We start from the raw sequence: 19,837 nt of genomic DNA, 5'->3' as shown, positions 1-19,837 counted from the left end.
GTTCAAGGAAACACAGGCTGTCTCCACACGTGCCTTCTGTCTAAATAGTCTGTTTCTCATTCCTCTGAATTTAGCAAGTAAGCATTTAGGGCTTAAGAAAACTGATGTCACCTGGAGAGAATACACTGGGAGGCTCAGCATGGATGCCCAGCTCTCAGGGCACAGCACCTGCAGCCTCCTCACACCCTCCATGACTCCAGGGAACATGAGGCCCAGGGACAGTGTCACATGGCCTACTCGTGAATCCCTGTTTTGTAAACATCCTCACTAATCTAAGCTGAAGAGCAGGGCAGCTGAAGGAAACAGAGGAGGCAGGGGAGGAAAACAGGAAGAAAAGGGCTGGTTCCCACAGGCCCTGGTTTTAGGGAATCCAACAAAGACGGAATTTACATAAAGTTAAAATGTTCTCATGGACTGCAGACGTGACTTAAAATATTAGAAATTTATTTATAAATATTCCTTTATAAGTAAGGAATGCAACGGCTGGCTTAAAATGTTATTCTCTCCCCAGGAGTTCATAATCAAGTTTTTCTTTTTGCTAAAGCTCCTGAAATATTTTTAAAGAAATTTCTACGTATTTCTTCTTGACTTCTAAGTTACCTAGAAAGCACTCCCCTATGATTAATTCTAATGTGGTTTTGGGGGCAAATCAGTTCCAGAAAAAATCTGCTCCAAAGGTGCCTCAGCATAGCCTTGGTCCTTAACCAATCGCCACTGCCGAGTCTCAGGACTGCGCCCTTTGCGGCCCCGAGCTGTCCTCCATAAGCAGAGCTTAGGGCAAGCGCCCTTTGCGGCCCCGAGCTGTCCTCCATAGGCAGAGCTTAGGGCATGCCATGAGGGTGACATAGAGACACTCTGCATGACACAAGGTGGCCTGTTGTCTGAGAAAAAGCCCCGCTCTCCAGTACACAAATGAAAACAAAGAAAACAAAACCCAGACTATTCTTTCAGTTTGTCTTGTCCCAGGAAACACAGTCCTAAAATGGCTCCAAATCGCATATGATCCCAAGAGAGGGAGGGTTCTGGAAGCACTGGGGCCACAACATCCACCAAGTATGACTGACACCAGGAGGCCAATACCAGACATTGCAGGCCGGCTGGTGGGGAGTGGCATGCCCTCAGCTGACTGCCTGGCTGGCTGTGACTGGGTGATGAAGCCAGAATGTCTGCTGTCACCTTAGCTCTGAGCCAAGGGGGAGAGCACATTTTATATTAGTTTATAATAAGCACTCTATGCATAACATATTTGACTAAAAAAACTAAAACGATACACAGCTAACACGGCAAAGCAGCCACGCAGCTGGAGTCGAGCTGGAGTCGAGCCGGAATACACATGATGAGAGCTGTCGCTGGTCACTGGCTGCCGTTTCTCCTCACTTGCCTCGAGTCCTGCTTAGTGAATTCCTTCAGATATGTGTTTACATCAAGTGTAAAATGCAATCTGAGATTACATAGAAAGAAACATCTGAAGCTATCAAAATTTCATTAAAGAGTTGTTTCTTTTACAGTAGTAAGTATATCACTGCCCTGGGAGGGCAGAGGACTGTGGGATGGTGACTAACTTTGAGCAGGTTCAGTAAATTTGGTCAATTCAGAACATTCCAAATTGAAGTAGCAAGCACGTATTGTTTCTCTTCTAGAAATTTTAACCTCAGTATAGTCATAATCCAATTCATAACGAATTTACAAAAATAGCTTTTTATCCAATAATTCCAGCAAGGTAAAAATAGGAGTTTCTTTTTCTATATAGCAAATGAAACAGGCTCACGGAATATGAGAGAACTTAAACTTGCTTAAATCGCCATCCACTCTCTATGAAATCTCACTCAGTCTATTCTGTGTGGTGGTGTCACCTCACACTGGCAGTTTCAGGTGCAGAAGCTTCTTTCAAATCCGTGGGCTGCTGGCCCACCAAGACCTGCTGTAAACCACAGAACTAAATGAAAACTGCATAATTTTGTAGAAAACGGCAGTACTACTCCTTAATCTAATTAGGGTCTCAAAGGGGGGTTGTCATTCATCACATTTCTATAGCTAAACCTTTAAAGAATTTCTTTAAAAACCCACGCATGCACACACACACACACGTGTGCGAGCATGCTCGCACACACACACACACGCACACATTTGAAAGAAGTCACTGCACCAGCAAAGACGCTCTGTAAGCTTACTATGAAATACAAAAGTGCACTCCTCTATATCTACATATAAAACATATTAGAAGTCAAACTGTGTAAAATGTTTGCTGTGCAAACTATAAAAAGTCAGGCGGTGGCCACTGTGTCCCTACTGCAGGGAGCCACTGCTCTCCAGGACAAGCCCGCTGATGTGGGTGGGGGCCAGCGCACCCCCGTCGTCCTCTGTGCTGTCCACAGACTCATCCTCGCTCTGTCCCGCCATCATGACCTGCTGCACCGCCAACGTGGCCCCGTCCGAGGACAGGGATTGGAGGCTGTCCACATTCATGTTCACAGGTGTGGTGATGGTTACAACAGCTCCTGCAGCAGAAGGTGGGTCTGGCATTAGTTAAATTTGGACTCACAGAGTCCAGATTTACTCCGCTGGGTGCTGCTTGCTTGCTTCCCTAAAGCTAAGATACTATATATGCTCACTGAGTGTTCAACATGAATTCAAAGACTTCTTGACCCCCTCAGCTGATAAGGTCTTGGTCTAATGTCAGATCCAGTGGGGATTAGGACTATAAGGAATAAGGATTCCCCAGGGCAAAAGGTATTACATGGAAAACAGAAACAAAGACATGGTAGACAGACGTGCAAGATGAATATAAATGGGGCAGGAAAATGGAGAATAAAGTAAGAGGTAAAGAAGATCAGCTTGAAAGAAAAAAATGAAACCACCTAACATGCTACTTGCCACACAGCTTACAGCAGCAGCAGAGGATGGCAGCCACCCAAACACCAGGAGCACAGCCTGGATTAAAGACACCAAACAAGGGACCACTGTGCTGCGATGGAACACAAGCACCAATGGATCGACAAGCACCAATCAGTAAAAATCCCCAAGATGAATGAATATATGATCAGCACAAGAGGAGATGGTGCTGTATGCTACACTAACACCTAGGTAACATTTCACAAGAGAACCACTCATTCCTGAGCATGCACGGGCTAGTGTAACCTCTGCACACTAGAGCATAAACAGGAAACTGGTTGTAGTGCCTTTTTTTTTTTTTTTTTTGAGAAGAGCAGAAGCCAAGAAGAAGGAAGATCTACTTCAGTGAAAAGTGAATATTCTTATTTGAACTTTTCCCCAATAGATAGATAGAAAAAAAGAAAACTTGTTTTTGGTCCTTTTTTTTTTTTTTTTTTTTTTGAGAAGAGCAGAAGCCAAGAAGAAGGAAGATCTACTTCAGTGAAAAGTGAATATTCTTATTTGAACTTTTCCCCAATAGATAGATATTCCCTTTTCTGAGAAAGATGTGTGGGGAGAGAAGGGGGTGGGAAGAGAAGGGAAAAGACAGAGAAAAGGAAGAATAATATCTTTCTAATTAATTATTGGATTAAAAGAGAAAACAAAAGCCGAGAATATAAATTCTGTGAAATGAACGTAAGACCACTGTACATGGAAACTTAAATGAAGCAGCCAAAGCAGTACTTGGGAAATTTGACTTTACATGCATATAACACTACTCAAGAGAATTGAATGGACACAAAAGAAGAGTGACTGACAACCCAGCCTACCCTGGAGGGACACGCTACCGTGGAGCCCCCTTGAGCATGCAGCAGAGAATCCAGCAGCATGTACATGTGAGGAAATGACCTGAGGCATCTGAGAAAGTGACAGAGAACAACACTCACCACAGCCAGTATAGAAAATGAGACACTGAGTAAGAACCTACAGAGGTCTAGCCCCAGGCCTAGGCATGATTAGCCCTGGACCAATCTCTCTGTGGACATCCAACAAATAGCAGAAGCTAAAACCCAAAGGATCAGACTGTTCTCAAGTAAACTATATTCCAGCCCAAGAACACTCACAGAAGTGTTCAAAAACATCTGGCACTGGGAACCAGCAGTTAGCATAATGGCTATGTCGCTGGACTCCCACGTAGTCGACCGCGGTTCGCGTCCTGGACCCGGTGGCTTAAAACTCACGCCAGGCGCGTGTGCGCATGTGGCCAAGATCCTGAGAGGAAAATGGAGGAGAAGGGATTGCGGTGTGACCATCCTCTCTGGGGGAAGATTTCTCGCTTTCTGTCTCTATGTCTGTCTGGAGAGCGCACGCGCCCCTGTAGCAAAAAAAAAAAAAAAAAAATCTGGCACCCAATAAGGCAAAACTCACAGGTCAAAGATTATCAGGCTTGGGGCCAGTAGGTGGTGTTATGGTTAGGGTGCTGGACTCCCATACAGCTGACCACAGTTTTAGTCCTGGACCTGGCAGCTTGCTTTCTCACTTTCCCTCACTTTCCTTCTCTCTCTCTCGTGAACAATAAGTTAAAATAGTAATAATAATAAATAAAATTAAATAAAAATAACTCTTTAAGAAAACAACACAGCAACAAAGATTGCCAGGAATGCACATAGACAGGAAAACCCATAGCATGGAGAACCACCAGTCAGTTGGAACTGAACCAGAATTGACTGAGATCTAAGTCTTAGCAGAGAAGAAAAGCAAGGAGTCAGACAGTGGCACAGTGATAATATGACACTCTGCAAGGCTGAACTGCATGGGAAGGTTCCAAGTTCATGTCAAGAGACTTAAAACACCAGGCACACACATGCTCATGATCTGAGGCTAGTTTAAGCTGGGAGTGTATTTTGGTATGAGGTCTCTACTGGGGGTGTACCCATCTTTCTAGCTCCTGGTTCTTGGAAGAAATAATAAACTCACAAAAAAATTTATCACAAAATATTCTATGTGTTCAAGACTTAAGTAGACTTATGAAAGATATAAAAGGGTCAAAAAAACCTTCTAGAAATATGAAGATTAAAATAGTTAAGATGAAAAACATACTGTATAGGATTAATATAAGATTAAACACTGCAGAAGGTAAGATTAGTGAAGTGGAAAAGGAAAAACAGAAACTATCCAAAACAAAACACAGAGAAATACCCTCCCCTGGTGTGGGAGAACAGAAAATGTATTTGAAAAAATGGCCCAAAACTTTCCTGAAAAATGGTATATTGCTGAGCAAACAAAAGAAAGAAGCAGGATGAAGCAATACTATATACATAACATTTCAAAATATGCATACACAACAACCCAAATTTAGAGCTCACATAAACAGAAAGATGCTCATGAAACACATTATAACAGCCACCTGTTATGGGAAAGAGGTCAGTGGGAATAAACAAAAGGAAGAGAAGGGCTCATGGACTGTTTAAAAAAGGGTAAGATGACATGTGGTGAGAACAGGGTCAATTCTATCCTTTGCGTCCAAAGTAGGGGGAAAAGCAAAGCAAAATTAAGACAAAGAACAAAGTATCTTCTCAATTACTATGTCTTTGAGATACGCTTGTACTTTAATTTCATTTTTCCATGAACTTCGTGACATTTCCTTGCATACAGTGTGTTAATTCTTTACCACTATGTTCTTCAACACCTGTCTAGAAAGCACCCAGCATGAAGTTTTCTTATATTTTAGATGCAGAGAAAGAACATGTGTGCTTTGTTTCACAGCACTACTGAGGACTCCCAGCTAGCAGACCAAACATTTAATTCATACCCCAGCCCCACATCTGCCTCCAGGGCCTGCTCCCCATACCTTCTGACATGGCCAGCTCACTTGGTGGCGGCTGTGCAACACCTGATGCAATAGAGTCTGGCCAAAACCTCTGAACTGGCCTGTTCTGAGCAGTTTTTTTCTTTGTTTTCGGAGTCTCTGAACAACTGGAATCCAACATTGGCTGAAGAATCCGTCTTCTGGCATTGATGAACCTGTGTATCAACAAAGGGAAGCTTGTGTCAAATTGGTCTTTGAAAGACATTGTACAAGGTCAACAAGTACCTCTTTTTTTTTTTTTTTTAAAGGTTTCTGCCATAGAGTGCATATGCTCACCAGAGAGACTGTGAGAGCGAAAGTGAGAAATCACCCCCTCACACACAACGTAGGGATGGCCACACCTCAATTCCTTATCTTCAAATATCCTCCTGGGATTTTGGGCACACATGCACAAGTGCTGGTGTGATTTGAGTTGCTGGGTCCTGAACTCAAACTGTGGTTGGCCATGTGGGAGTTTAGCACCTTAACCACCATACCACCTGCTGGCCCCAACAAGACTACTAATAAGCATGCTAAAGAGAGTAACTCACATTTTCCATTATAATAGATACTTAAGAAGAATGGTAAGCATATAAATCATCAACATGCCCAGAAAAACAGGGCCTTCTCTTTTAAAAATGATTTATTCAAATAAGGAACAACTCTTACCTGCCACCCTTTAAAAAAATTTTTTTTGGAGAGGTTTGTGCTATAGAGCGTGTGCGCTCACCACACAGACAGAGACAGAAAGCAAGAAATCATCCCCTGGGTGGGGGGGTGGCCACACCACAATCCCCTCTCCTCCATTCTCCTCTCAGGATATTGGGCATGCATGCACACGCATCTGGCGTGAGTTTAAGTTTTACGCTAATTGCTGGTCCCTCCTTTTTAAAAATCTTTTACCTCTGGGACCAGCAGTTGGCATAATGGTTATGGTGCTGGACTCCCATGTAGTCGACCCCGGTTCAAGTTCTGGACCTGGTGGCTGAACAGTGACACAAGCATCAGAATGTTCAAAGTGCCTCTGTGTCTGTCAACCCTGATCAAGTGATCAATCATTGCCATGATCCAACCAAAATAAATGCTTCATCATAAGATTACATGAAAATAATCAAGAACATCACTGCAACAATACATTTGAAATCTTTACATATTTTTAGGGTTTGTTTTGTTTTGTTTTGCCTTAGGGCATATATGTTCATGGAGAGAGAAGGAAAGTAAGAAACCACCCACTGGGGGGATAGTCATGCTGCAAGCCCTTCTTCATTCTCTTGGGATCCTGGGAACACATGCACACATACCCAGTGTAATTTTCAAGCTACCGAGTATGGGACTCTAACTGCAGTCAATATGTGAACGTCCAATGCCTTAACTACCAGGACAAAACCTTTACATTTTTTTTTTCAATTTTATTTATTCACTCATTTTTTCATTAGACCAGAGAGAGACACAGAGAGAAAAAGGGAAAGTGAGAAAGCAAGCCACCAGGTCTAGGACTCGAACCATGGTCGGTCACGTGGGTGTGTCCAGCACCTTAACCACCACGCCACCTACTGGTCCCAACCTTTACATTTTTGTTATCATTCTATTTAAAAGACTTATATCAAGATATAGTTTTGGAGCCAGCAGGTGGCATGATGGTTGAGCCACTGGACTCCCACATGGCCAACCATGGTTTGAGTCCCAGACCTGGTGGTTTGCTTTCTCACTTTCTCTCTCTCTCTTTCTTTCTCTCTGGTGAGTACATGCACCAAAGTAAGAAACCACCCACTGGGGGGATAGCCATGCTGCAAGCCCTTCTTCATTCTCTTGGGATCCTGGGAACACATGCACACATACCCAGTGTAATTTTCAAGCTACCGAGTATGGGACTCTAACTGCAGTCAATATGTGAACGTCCAATGCCTTAACTACCAGGACAAAACCTTTACATTTTTTTTTTCAATTTTATTTATTCACTCATTTTTTCATTAGACCAGAGAGAGACACAGAGAGAAAAAGGGAAAGTGAGAAAGCAAGCCACCAGGTCTAGGACTCGAACCATGGTCGGTCACGTGGGTGTGTCCAGCACCTTAACCACCACGCCACCTACTGGTCCCAACCTTTACATTTTTGTTATCATTCTATTTAAAAGACTTATATCAAGATATAGTTTTGGAGCCAGCAGGTGGCATGATGGTTGAGCCACTGGACTCCCACATGGCCAACCATGGTTTGAGTCCCAGACCTGGTGGTTTGCTTTCTCACTTTCTCTCTCTCTCTTTCTTTCTCTCTGGTGAGTACATGCACCCTATAGCAAATTTTAAAATTATAGTAATAATATATTAAATTAGATTAAAATAGTAATAAATGAAAAGATATAGTTTAAATACTATGGCCTATTATTGCTACCCAAATAAAAAATAATCCAGGAACCAGCAGATGGCATAATGGTAACATCGCTGTTCTCCCACATGGCCAGCTATGGTTCAAGTCCCAGACCTGGCAGCTTGAGACACATTGGGTACATGTATGTGTGTACCGAAAATCCCAACAGGAGAATGGAGGGGAAGGGATTATGGCATGGCCATTCCCGCTGGGGAAAGATTTCTCACTCTCTATCTCTCTGTCTCTGTGTGTCTCGTGAGCACATGCACTCTATAGCAAAACAAAAAAAAAACAAAACAAAAAAACTCTCTCTAAAAAAGTAAATAATCCAAATGTAAAATATTAGAAATATTTAATATGGTACCAAGGCATACCTCCAGCATATGTAACTGCAGCAATAGGGCCAGCTTATCTTTTATATCAACAAGTTTACATTTTAGCATAGATAAACAGTGTTTATAAGCGACAGAACTTGCACTTGGTCTTTCATGCCTACTGATCTTATTAAACTGAAATTGCTTCTTACAGTAAGTAAATAAAAATGAGATAAATACCCAACAACCAAAATGGAAGTCCACTGCTATACCTCACTGCCACTAGTAATGTGCACAAGCATCTCTTTAAGAGAGAACATGTGGCCAGAGCCCAAGTGTCCAGAACCAGAAGAGGAGGTTTACTAACAGACACAGACATGCCTGTGGGCATTTCTCTCCCAGGAATGGCTCCCAGGCCCTCTGTGGGTGAGACTGTTACAAGATGCACATGAGGCATAGGGGCTGCCACTCCAGGTGGAGCTGGAAAAGTGACATGAGGTCCAAAAAGGTCTCATCGGACATAAGGATCCTGTGTTCCTGCTCAGCCACTGACACATCACAGTTCTGAGTGAACACAGGAGCTTGGGGGTAGTAATGCCATAGAGAAACATTTTTGTTTTTAATTTGCCAGAGGGTATGTTCACTTTCAAGAGACAGAGAGGGACAAAGCACCCCTGAATGGGATGGGGCCATGCTGCAATCCCTCCTCCTCCATCTTTCCATCTATTGGAATTTTGGGCACACACATTCACCCGCTGTCTTTCAATATACTAGGGCTGGGACTCAAACCGCAGTCGGCTGTGTGGGATCCAGCTTTCTCAACCATCAGGCCACAGAGCCAGCCCTGAGAAACATTTCTAATTAGGACATGAGCCAACATCCTTGGCAAGGTACTGCTCATTAAAATTCAGGTTGAGAATGTATGCTGATTCATCTTGATACATCTTGCCTCAATCCCAGCACTCTAATAACAGGGTATTGCTGGTTAGAAGAACTTGTGTGGCATCACAAGGTGCCATGATGGTTAAGGTGCTGGATACTCACATGGCTACTGCAGTCTAAGTCCTGGATTTGGCAGCTTAAAAATCATGCTGGGTATGTATGCATGCATGCCAAAAGTACCCAGGGGAGAATGGAGAAGTGATTGCAGCATGGCCATCTCTGGGGAGTGATTTCTCACTTTCCCTCTGTCTCTCTGTCTCTCTCCTATAAGCACACATGCCATATGGCAAAAAGCTAAAAAAAAAAAAAAATAGAACCCATGTATTTTCAACACAACTGGGCCATCTGAAGGACAGGATTTGCAGACGGTGGCCCTGTCAAAGGCATGACTTCAGAAAGTGCTGCCCTTACCAGTTGTTGACTTGGAGTAGTGTCAAGTTTGTCTGAGCAGCAATCTGTTTCTTCTCATCCTCTGTTGGGTAGGGATGCTAAAAATAAAAAGAAGGGTTACTATGGACTTCTGCTTTCAAAAGGAAATTAAGATTATCTATAGAAAAATAAGCACACAAAAAGTCATTAGTAAAACACTAGTAAGTATCAACAGTGCTTGTAACCAAAACCTAACTTTAGCCTTACATATCTTATTTCTGGAAATGTCCACAACAGAAACAAGTATTTCTCCTCGCTGTCCACAAGTGTTCTGGTGCTGTGGCAGCTGATCAGGGCACAGGCAAAGATGAGATCAGCGCATCGTCCAAAGGATTAAAGGTGACACTTGTCCCAGCAATGTCACTGAGAGCGGCGGCTGGCTGCAGGTGTGTTCCCACACAGTCTTGGCTTCCTGGCTCTGTTGAGGCTTAACTTACGTACAACAACAAGCACCCACCCGAAGTGGGTAAATGGGCGAGTTCTGACCCATTACACACTACATTCCTATTATCTCTGTGCACTTCATAGTAACTCACTGATTCTTCACAAGTACTCCCTGAGATAGACGCTGTCCCTCTCTATTTTGCAGATGAAGAAGCTAAGGCGTGAAGCATTTTCAGAAGTGCAGGCAGGAAATGGCTAGGTGGCTGCTCTAGGGCTCATGAGTGGCAGGGGCACATTCCTCTCACTGGTGGCACAAAACACACTGATACTGGGATGTGCTGGTGTCATCTCTGGGTTTCTCAGGATCCCATCTCTGGAGTACCCTGTGCTGTCAGTAAAGAACAAAATCTAGGGCAGGGGATGGGAGCATCTGCTCCGTTATCCTTCTTTTGTGTATGATTGAAACATTTCACTAAAAATAACAGAATTAAACAAGAAGGTCAAATTTCACAGAGCTGTTTTAAGGAAAATTATTTCTATTTACAGTAATAGACAATTTTTTCAAGGTTGAATACTGTCTACATGTAGAAATAAAAAAGACAATCATTCTAAAACCTGCTTGCACCAAAGTACCTCATCAAGGATCAACTGGAACCCAGAGCATGAATGGCACCAACAAAGACAGAGGTAGGAATTTGTTTTTATTGGGTCATCAGAAAAGTTGTGATGTATCTTTGCATAGGAAAACAGAAAAATACATCATGAGTTTTCCAGTTTAATTTTAAATGAACACTCCAGGCGATTTGGAAGTCACTGCATGTTACAGGGGACAGAACGGCATTGGCTTTATCTCCACAGTGATCTATCTGTTCCTTCAAACTAACTGCAAGTATGTATAGGTGAGTGTATGGCTCTGAGTTTGAGGTTACAGAAATGCAAATATTGTTCTTGTCCTTTAAAAAGCTCGTAAAATACAAATGGGGCAGGAAACATGGGCACACAAATCAGAAAGAAAAACAAACATGGGGCCAGCAGGTGGCATGGTGGTTGAGGTGCTGGACTCCCATATGGTCGGCTGTGGTTTGAGTCCCAGACCTGGCAGTTTGCCTTGTCACCCTCCCTCTCTCTTTCTCTCTGTCTCTCTGGTCAAATTGAATAATAATAAATAAATAAAATGGTTTAAAAAAAAAACACGAACAAATGCTGCTTTAGTGAGTTATGAGAACCACAAGAGAAGATGGTATTGCAAAGAAAGGAGGGCGAGAAAGGACAGAAAATGTTTTACAGGAAAGAAAGTGGCATTTTAGTTGAACCTCATAAACAGGTCTTATTGTTTTAGAAACTATTAAAACACTGAAGAAAACCTAGAAGGTGAAATATTCGGTCAAGCTCACCACTTCTTTGTGCTGCAATCATTACATCACAGATGCATTTGTTGGTTGTAGTGATCACGACATATGTAAAAATACATGAGTTCTTTTTCGCGATCATGTCCCTAAAGTTTCCTACTGCTTATGGCTGACCTTGCTTATCTGTTAACTATGTGTGAATTATTCCGTCAAACTGAGGCCAGCCAGTGGCGTTGCGGTTAAGGTGCTGGATTCCTACATGGCTGACCGCAGTTTGAGTCCTAGACCTGGTGGTTTCCTTTCTCACTATCCCTCTCTCTATCTGTCTCTCTCTGGTCAAATTTAAAATAAAATAAAATAAAAGTCTTTAAAAAAATTATTCCATCAAACTGATGAGTCCTATACCATTTCATTGTCGATTATTAGAATGAATGTCAAGGTAACACTTTGATATGTGAAACCTTTCATCTTGTGTGATGCTCTTTCTAGAAGTGGTTGCACTGCTTGGTGTATGGTTCACTGTCTTACACTGAGGGAACTGACTCAGTGAGGAGAGGCTGGGGAACCTAGCACACAGGGGTGAGACCTTCTGGCTCCTCCCAGGCCTCCTCCACACACCCCAGGACTGCTCAGCAATCTCACCTGCCAGTTTCCTGCCCAGAGCCAACCACTGCCTCACAATCCTGCCCTCAACCAGGAGTCCAATTACTGTCACAGGAAGGAGGAAGGGAGTGCTCCATATAGACACAACTAAGACCCTGAGGGTCTTGGAACAAGTGACATAAGTCCAAGGCTTGAGGTTCACAGGCAGGAGAGGACAGACTGAGTACCACAGGTAGATGTGGGCCTTGGCCCCACAGTGGACGCTGGGAAATGGGGAAGCCAGGATGGCTGCCAAGCTAAGGCCTAGGGCCTCTGCACACAGCATCAGTACCCTTGGGCAAGAAGAAGGCAGTGGAAATGTGGGAGCCACACCACAGGCCCCAAGAAGACAAGGCATAGATGACAGCAGGGCAATGTGGAGAGCAGGGCAAGCAGGCGTGGGGCTGAGCAACACAACTCTTAGGCCTGTGCGGCAGAGGCCATGGCTACCGGGCCTGCCAAAGGAGCAAGTGCCACGTACACTCCGAACGCTGGTGTGGGGACTTGGCCAGAGGGCTGCTTTGTGTTTCACAAGGCAGTGGGACAGCTGGCAAGAGGTCTGAGAGCGGCATCCCACTTGGCCCTGGACCGCCTGTCCCTTCCATCTGCAGCAATGGCCCGTGGTCTCTCTCCCTCCTCCTTGGCACTGCTATGGCTCGGCAGGTGGTGCCACTTTCTGCCTTAGCCTCGCTGTGCATGCCTTCTCTGAGAGCCAAGCCTGGTCATTCCTGACACTGCCTATGAGACCAGTGTCACTCAGCACCCCACCCTGGCTAACAGAGCAGGCTGACAGTGACCACATCAAACACCATGAGCAGCAAGTCTTCCTAGTTTACTTGGCAAGTGCACCCCTACACTGTACTTGCTGGGATAGCTTTGGGACAAGAAGATGCCCCCTACCCACCTGCAGCTGCAGCTCAGAGGGGGAACATGAGGTACACTGTGGGGCAGACTCAGGTCCAGTGAAATGGCCTGTGGCTTGCCGACTTAGCAAGTCTTCCTCTCAAATATTCCACCTAGAAGCACCACGGCTTGCCAAAGTTTGCCCCGAAGCATTTTTTTCCTGCCCGCATGCCTGGCCTGTGACCCTTTGTGGGCAAGGTGTTTCCCTCATGCACATACAACCAACAGGAGCCTAACCAACCCTCCCACCAGCAGGTCCCTTGTGTTTTCAGTTTCATAAAGCCATGTCCTCCATGTGTTGATGACCTCCCTCCTGCCCTGCTTGACCCTTTATGGACATTCAATGCAACAGTGCTGGTGCTTCGAATCAGCCTATGGTCCACACAGGTGAAGTTTCCCGTGACACACAGCTAGACAGCAAGCCCCTTCGAGGGCCACTCACTGTGTGCTCACTGTGGTTCTTACCCCTATGTGCTGAAAGAGCCAAGATCGCATCACATTGGTAGCATGCTTCGGCAGAACTCCCCTTTTATTCTTAGATGAGCCATCATCTTGATGCAAGATGCTTAGATCTTGGTTTAACTGTAACTGAAGCTTTTAAACAAGTGAAAAATAACGTTAGAAAACATAGGAAATTACAGTATATCCAAGTAGCTCACGAATTCAGGAGAAAACGTCCAAGGGTCTTACAGATAAATGGCTTGTCTGCAGTGAAGGCTTACATACTGGAACCCTGTGCAGACTGAAGGACTTGGCTCTCCCCACACTACAGCTCTTCATGTGGCTCAGCTCTGCAGAGGCCCCTTGTCAGCAAGGCAGAGGGACAGAGGAGAATGGAGGGCCTCTGGGTCCTCTATGGAGCCAGCCTCACCGCAGGCAGGGGAGGCTCAGATCCCTCAGCTACCATCTGTCCTCACTATCGCTTCCTGTGGTAAGGTAAGTGATAACTCCCAATTTCCTAGCATAAGGATTTAAGCAGCCAGTGAGAATGAACAGGGGCACAAGGAAAAGTGTGAGCAAGACATTCCAGGAGAACGGAAGGGAACGGCACACTGCTAGCAGCCATCCACGGGTAGACAAAGGCTACAAGGCAGCAGGGCTGTGGTGGCCACCCTGTGGTCCGAGGCTCCTCAGCACTGCAGACTGCCTTCCCTCTAGACACCGTTCTGTGGATTGTGTTTTAAAAGCTAAGGGTGCATCTGGCACTTCTTTGATAAATGTCTTATCACAGAAACTCAAGAAAAGGTCCGCTTACCAGGCTCTGGCCCAGCCTCCCTCCCAGGTGCCCACAGAGAGAATGCTTGCTGCTCACTGCACAGACGATGGGCAGAAGGAAGGGAAGAGGAAAGCAAGAAAAATCACTCGCTGTGCATAGCTTGGACAGTTCAGGCCTATCTGAGAACCTACACATAAGCCTAACTTTATAAACATCAAAGTCTATTTTTTTTTTTTAATTTCTGTTGTAGGGCATGAGCACTTGCTGGAGATGGACAAGAGACAGAGAAAGAGGGAAAGTGAAAAAGCACCCCCCAGGAAGGATGGCCACACAGCAATCCCTTCTCCTCCATTCCTCCCCCTCAGGATTTTGAGCATGCAAGCACATGCACCCAGTGTGTTTTTCAAGCTATTGGGCTGGGACTCGAACTGTGTAGCCAGGCATGTGGGATCCAGCCACCTTAACTACTATGCCACTGCTGGCCCTCAAATTCTATAGGTCTTTGAATCAAACTGTATAAATGCTTTTAAAAACCCATATTGTTTTTCATAAAGATATATGAATATAGGTAAAGCAAATACTACAATTTAAAACATTTTATAGGTCAATTTCAGCATAATACACCAATACATAGTGTGAAGGATCAGGAAGTTTATTTTGGAGACATTTTTACGGTATTACTTCATTTGTACTTCCTCTGGACTGACACTATACCTGTTTGGATATAGTCTTCAAAAATTTGAAAATCAACATCTAAATAGATAGCAGACAAAGACTGAATTTTATGACCTTAAAGTAGACATTAAGATCATTGACCACGCCTAAAATTTCTTAAAACTCAAGCCAATTCTAAGAAAATAATTATTCTTATGAACGTATTTGTTTGTTTAAGGGCTGAGAACAAATGGTGTTAACATATGCTTGTATGTTCATGTTTTAGTGTATAGCGGAAAAAACGTTTGAAAAAGAACTTTTAAAATGAGTTTCAGTCTCTGACCTCTCTCCTGCTGGGGAACTTCATGCTCTGGGACAGGGCCTTTAGTCAACTCCCAGCCTTCTGCCCCCCTCTCCCCAGGACTGTTTGGCAACCTCACCCACCAGTTTCAAACCTAGAGCAAGACACGCCAGGCAAACAGAGACCTCAGGCCCTGCCCTCATCCAGGGAGTCAAATGCAGCCAGAGGAAAGAGGGGTGCTCTGCACAGATGCAGCTAAACCCAAGGGTCCTCAGGTTGAAATCCAAAGAGAGTTCCCTCCTTGATGCCCAGGACTGGAGGACAGCCCAGAGATGGAGGTGGCGGCAGAGCTCTGGAAGGAGCGTCATCAAACAGGGGGGCTGTAGGTAGGTAAAGTACCCAGAGGCTACCAGAGAGCATGTGAGAGGGAATCATGATACGGCAGAAACTTAGCACACAGGGAAAGGAACACAGTGACTGACAGGTAGAAACATACACTTGAGCCAGATAAGCCATGATCCTGGCCTCACCTGGCACAGTAGTGGCCAGGTCCAAGTGCCCACTGGCCAGCTGCAGTGTCAGTGCGGCAGGAAGACAGAGTGGGGGAGAGAGTGAGCACCACCATGACAGAAAGTTGGTACACATGGTAAGAGACAACCAAGAGACAGAATTTTTATTTAGAAACACAGAGAAAAGGGGCAGAAGAAATGGCTTGGAGGGATCTGCAGGAGGGGAAGGAAAGAAATGGAGGTAAGAGGGCCAGCAGGTAGCATGGTGGTTGGGGTGCTGGACTCTGCTGTTTAAGTCCCAGACCTGGCAGTTTGCTTTCTCTCTCTCTCTCTCTCTCTCTCTGACTATTGCAAGTTAAAAAATAAATAAATGGAAGCAAAACCCCAAAGTGCACGGAGTAACAATGTACAGAGGCGACTCTGCTGGGGAAGGGGGAGGGTGTAGGTGAGGGCACCCAAGAGACCATACCCATGGTCATTTCCCATTTTCTCAGAAAGTGCTTTCAATGGGTTTGTGCTGGAAGTGTAATGAAACACTCTGTAGTTGAAAGAGCGTCCAGCTCCTGTGTGCTTGGCCTGCATGCACGGGCCAGGATGGCCACATGGACTGCTGACTCCCTCCTGGCAGCAGCAAATTCACCCTCCGTTACATCTCCCACAGGAGTGGGAGCACATCACCAAGCCTGTGACATGCTGGTGGCAGACAGGGGTCTCTGAGTGACAAGATGGACCTGGCTGGGAGCCAGGGTCCAGGGACACTCAGCACTGTCACTACACAGTTGCTGTGGTGCTGCTAAGCAGAGCAAGCTGGTGGCACCACGACAGAGAGTCATCACTGCTTGGCAAAGCCACACCTAACCGTTTCTGATACAACCCACAGAAACCCTCACTGGGACAGTGTTCGCCTTAATTATGTGAAACATGGCAAGAACCCAAACTTTGGCCCAAAGAGGAAAAAGCAGCCCAAACAGCTAAACAGAACAATACATAAGATGTTTTATTCAAAGATCATCCACTCCCCACGACCCTCAACTGAACCTATTTACTTTAAATCCAGAAAACCCTAAATAGCTTGCTATCAGGCTTCCTGGCCCTAGAGGCTATAAACAACTGGGAGACATGAGGCAGAGGGGCAAAGCAGGGGCAGACCCTGGGCGACAACAGGGAGTTATCCCCACCAGAGTCCAAGGATCTGAGGGTCCTGCATGTGCGCATCAGACGGGAGGGGTCTGCTAAAAGATCCAAGCAGAGTAGGACTGCTACTTACTTACATTTGTTTTGTTTCCTTTTGTTGTCACAGAGCATGCACACTCACCAGAGAGAGACAGGGAAAGTGAGAAATCACCAGGGAGGCTAGCCACACTGTAATCCCCTCTCCTCCATTCTCCTCTTGGGATTTTGGGTACACACTTCTGGCATAATTTTTTTTTAAAGAATTATTTTTATTTTAACTTTATTATTATTATTTTCCAATCTGACCAGAGAGAGACAGAGAGAGAGGGAAAGTGAGAAAGCAAACTACCAGGTTCGGGATTTGTACTGTGGTTGGCCATGTGGGAGTCCAGTGCCTGTAGCCACCACACCACCCACTGGTCCCTCGGCATGATTTTTAAGCTGCAGGGTCCAGGATTCAAACTGTGGTTGGCCATGTGGAAGTCCAGTGCCTTAACCACCACACCACCTGCTGGTCCACAGGCTTGCTATTTAAATGAGTCATCTTTGCTTATAAGGAAAACTCAGTTTAGGAGAAAACTTCCTCCAAAACAGGAAAAAAGAACCTTTACTAAGTAAGACATCTGACTTGAAAATATTTTTCTCTAAAGAGTATATAGGGACCAGCGGATGGTGTAATGATTATGTTGCTAGAGTCCCACATAGTGGATTGCGATTCAAGTCCTGGACCTTGCGGCTTAAAACTCACACACTGGGTGCATGTGTGTGCATGCCCAAAATCCTGAGAGGAGATTGGAGGAGAAGGGACTGCGACATGGCCATCCCCCCAGGGGGTGATTTTTCAGTTTCTGTCTGTCTCTCTGTGTGTATCTGGTGAGCACATGTGCCCTATAGCAAAAATCTCTCTCAAAAAAAAAAGAAAAGAAAGAAAGAAAAAGAATATATTGATATAGGGAAACTAATTCTGCACAACAGATGTTGTTTTATTTTACAGGTATTTGAAATGGAAATGAAAGAAACGCTGGTTGGAGGACTGAGGTGGGGTCAGCTCCCTGCTCTAGCCCAGGGCCCACCCCTACGAGTCTAGATCATCTTTGAGAACCCAAACCCTCAGTGCCCACCTCCTACCCCCAGTCTGTGTTCTTTGTCCAACTAACTTGTGAAGCCAAAGGTGTCAACCCCAAACTGCCTACCCCACCAAGCAGCCCTAGGCCCTCCCTTATTGCGACTCTATTCATGAACATGTCCACGTCCCCAAAGTTAGGATGCAGAAAAGATCTATGCAGGTCGAAGACAAAGAACTGACATGAAGAACAAGTCAATAATTTCAATGTTGTCTTTGTGACTCAAATCTAACTCAAGGTAAAAAAACACATGGTTGTGTGTGGTATGTGTATGAGAGAACTTCAAAAAGCTTGTGAAAAACGAAATTAAAGAACAAGTTTATTTTGGTGCAAAAAATTGACATTTATGCAAAGAATTTTTAATAATATGTGTTCCCATGAACTTTCAAAGACCCCTTGTATGTGTGGTATGTGTATGATTGTATGTGGGTGGCTCAGGGTGTGTGGTGTGAACGTGCGTATATGTGTATGGTAAGTATGGGAGGGGTTCTGCACACACGTACACAATCCAGCGTTTACACTGGACAACAGTGGCTGCCCCTGGGATGGCTAACGAGTGACTCTCTGCTTCCATAGGCTTTCCTCTACTTTGCAACTTGTCCACAATGAGGGAGAAGAGTAATGAGAAGACACTGACACTCAGGTAACCTCAGGTGGCTACATTAAGACCAGCGCCCTTCATCCAGAGGGATGAGTCGAACCTTGTCTACCCCACGAGTGGGCAGCACTCTCCCAAAACTGTCCATGAGATGTTACACACACCTGGGAGTTCTGGATCCGGATTGTCCCGGGTGACAGTGCCTGTGTGACCACCTGGCCTTGTGGAGTGACAACTGTGACAGGTTGATACACTGTGCCACCTAAAAGGGAGAGGAAAGAAATTAAACTACTTGTAAGTTTTGATGACTTACTGGAATTGTCAATATACTGTGGAAGGAATAAAATATCTAGTTTAATGAGCTTTTTAAAGTTCACTTATTTCTTCCATGGGTGAGAGACAAGCACACCCAACAGGGTCTTCCTGCCATAACCTACCCTCAGCCTCAACCAGCCAGGATCATGGGCACACGCACACCTGTGGTTTATGGGGAGGCCTTGGGACAGGCACCCGGGGCCTTGCACTGACCCAGCACTGCTCTACCAGTAGTACTGCTGAGCTCTTTCTTCGTCTCAAATGACCAACAATACTCTGCCAGTTCATGAGTCACTAACTACAAAACATAGTGCCTGGACTGGTGTGCTCAGGGGCCTAGAGAGGTGGGTTGGTTGGCGCTGTGCCTGACAGACACACAACAGCCCTCCTTTGGCCTGCCTCTGCTTTCTGCTTTGTCCTAGAGTTTGCAGACATTAAGGAACTGGATAATAGTTTTTTTTCAGTCCCAGCTCTTAATAAGGCTTTATCATTTTGTTCCACTTCTCAGGTGCCTCTTTACAACTGACTAGGGCACATCTCTACCAGATAAAAATTTATGCCATGGCAAATTAGCCTCTTAGGGCCTTTCCCAACTTCTCTATCCAATGATGAACAGCCACAGTCACTGGCACTGTATCTCTCTTGACTGAAATATCCTTGCTATTCCTTTAAAACTAGATTTAAGGCACTTGTTCCCACAGACGAGGGCTGGCCCCAAGGATAATAGTTTTAAGAAACAGTTTCAGGGGCCGGCATATAGCGTTGTGGTTAAGGGCACTAGACTCCCACATGGTCAACTATGGTTCGAGTCCCAGACCTGGCGGCTTTCTTTCTCACTTTCTCTTTCTCTCCCTCTCTCTCTCTCTCACTCACTCTGTCCTTCTCTAGCCACATTAAA

The 19,837-nt window shown here is 45.0% G+C and overlaps 1 protein-coding gene across 3 annotated transcripts in view; it reads right to left on the bottom strand.

Moving 5' to 3' along the window:
* Positions 1–2,229: 2,229 nt before the first annotated feature.
* The window catches only part of PKNOX1 (PBX/knotted 1 homeobox 1), a 75,038-nt gene continuing 57,430 nt past the window's right edge, over positions 2,230–19,837 (bottom strand). For all 3 annotated transcript variants that reach the window (XM_027768626.1, XM_006169423.3, XM_006169422.3), the window contains exons 8-11: positions 13,515–13,643; positions 9,754–9,830; positions 5,723–5,895; positions 2,230–2,498 (exon numbers count right to left, since the gene is read on the bottom strand). In XM_027768626.1, coding sequence (XP_027624427.1) covers positions 2,287–2,498; positions 5,723–5,895; positions 9,754–9,830; positions 13,515–13,643 — 591 coding nt within the window. In that variant the 3' untranslated portion in view covers positions 2,230–2,286. The remainder of the gene's footprint in view (positions 2,499–5,722; positions 5,896–9,753; positions 9,831–13,514; positions 13,644–19,837) is intronic.

This window comes from Tupaia chinensis, unplaced genomic scaffold, assembly GCF_000334495.1.
Source record: "Tupaia chinensis unplaced genomic scaffold, TupChi_1.0 Scaffold147038_1, whole genome shotgun sequence".
NCBI classification, from domain to species: Eukaryota; Metazoa; Chordata; class Mammalia; order Scandentia; family Tupaiidae; genus Tupaia; species Tupaia belangeri.
The sequence above is the reverse complement of the archived record's forward strand: the minus strand, read 5'-3'. Positions and strand labels throughout refer to the sequence as shown.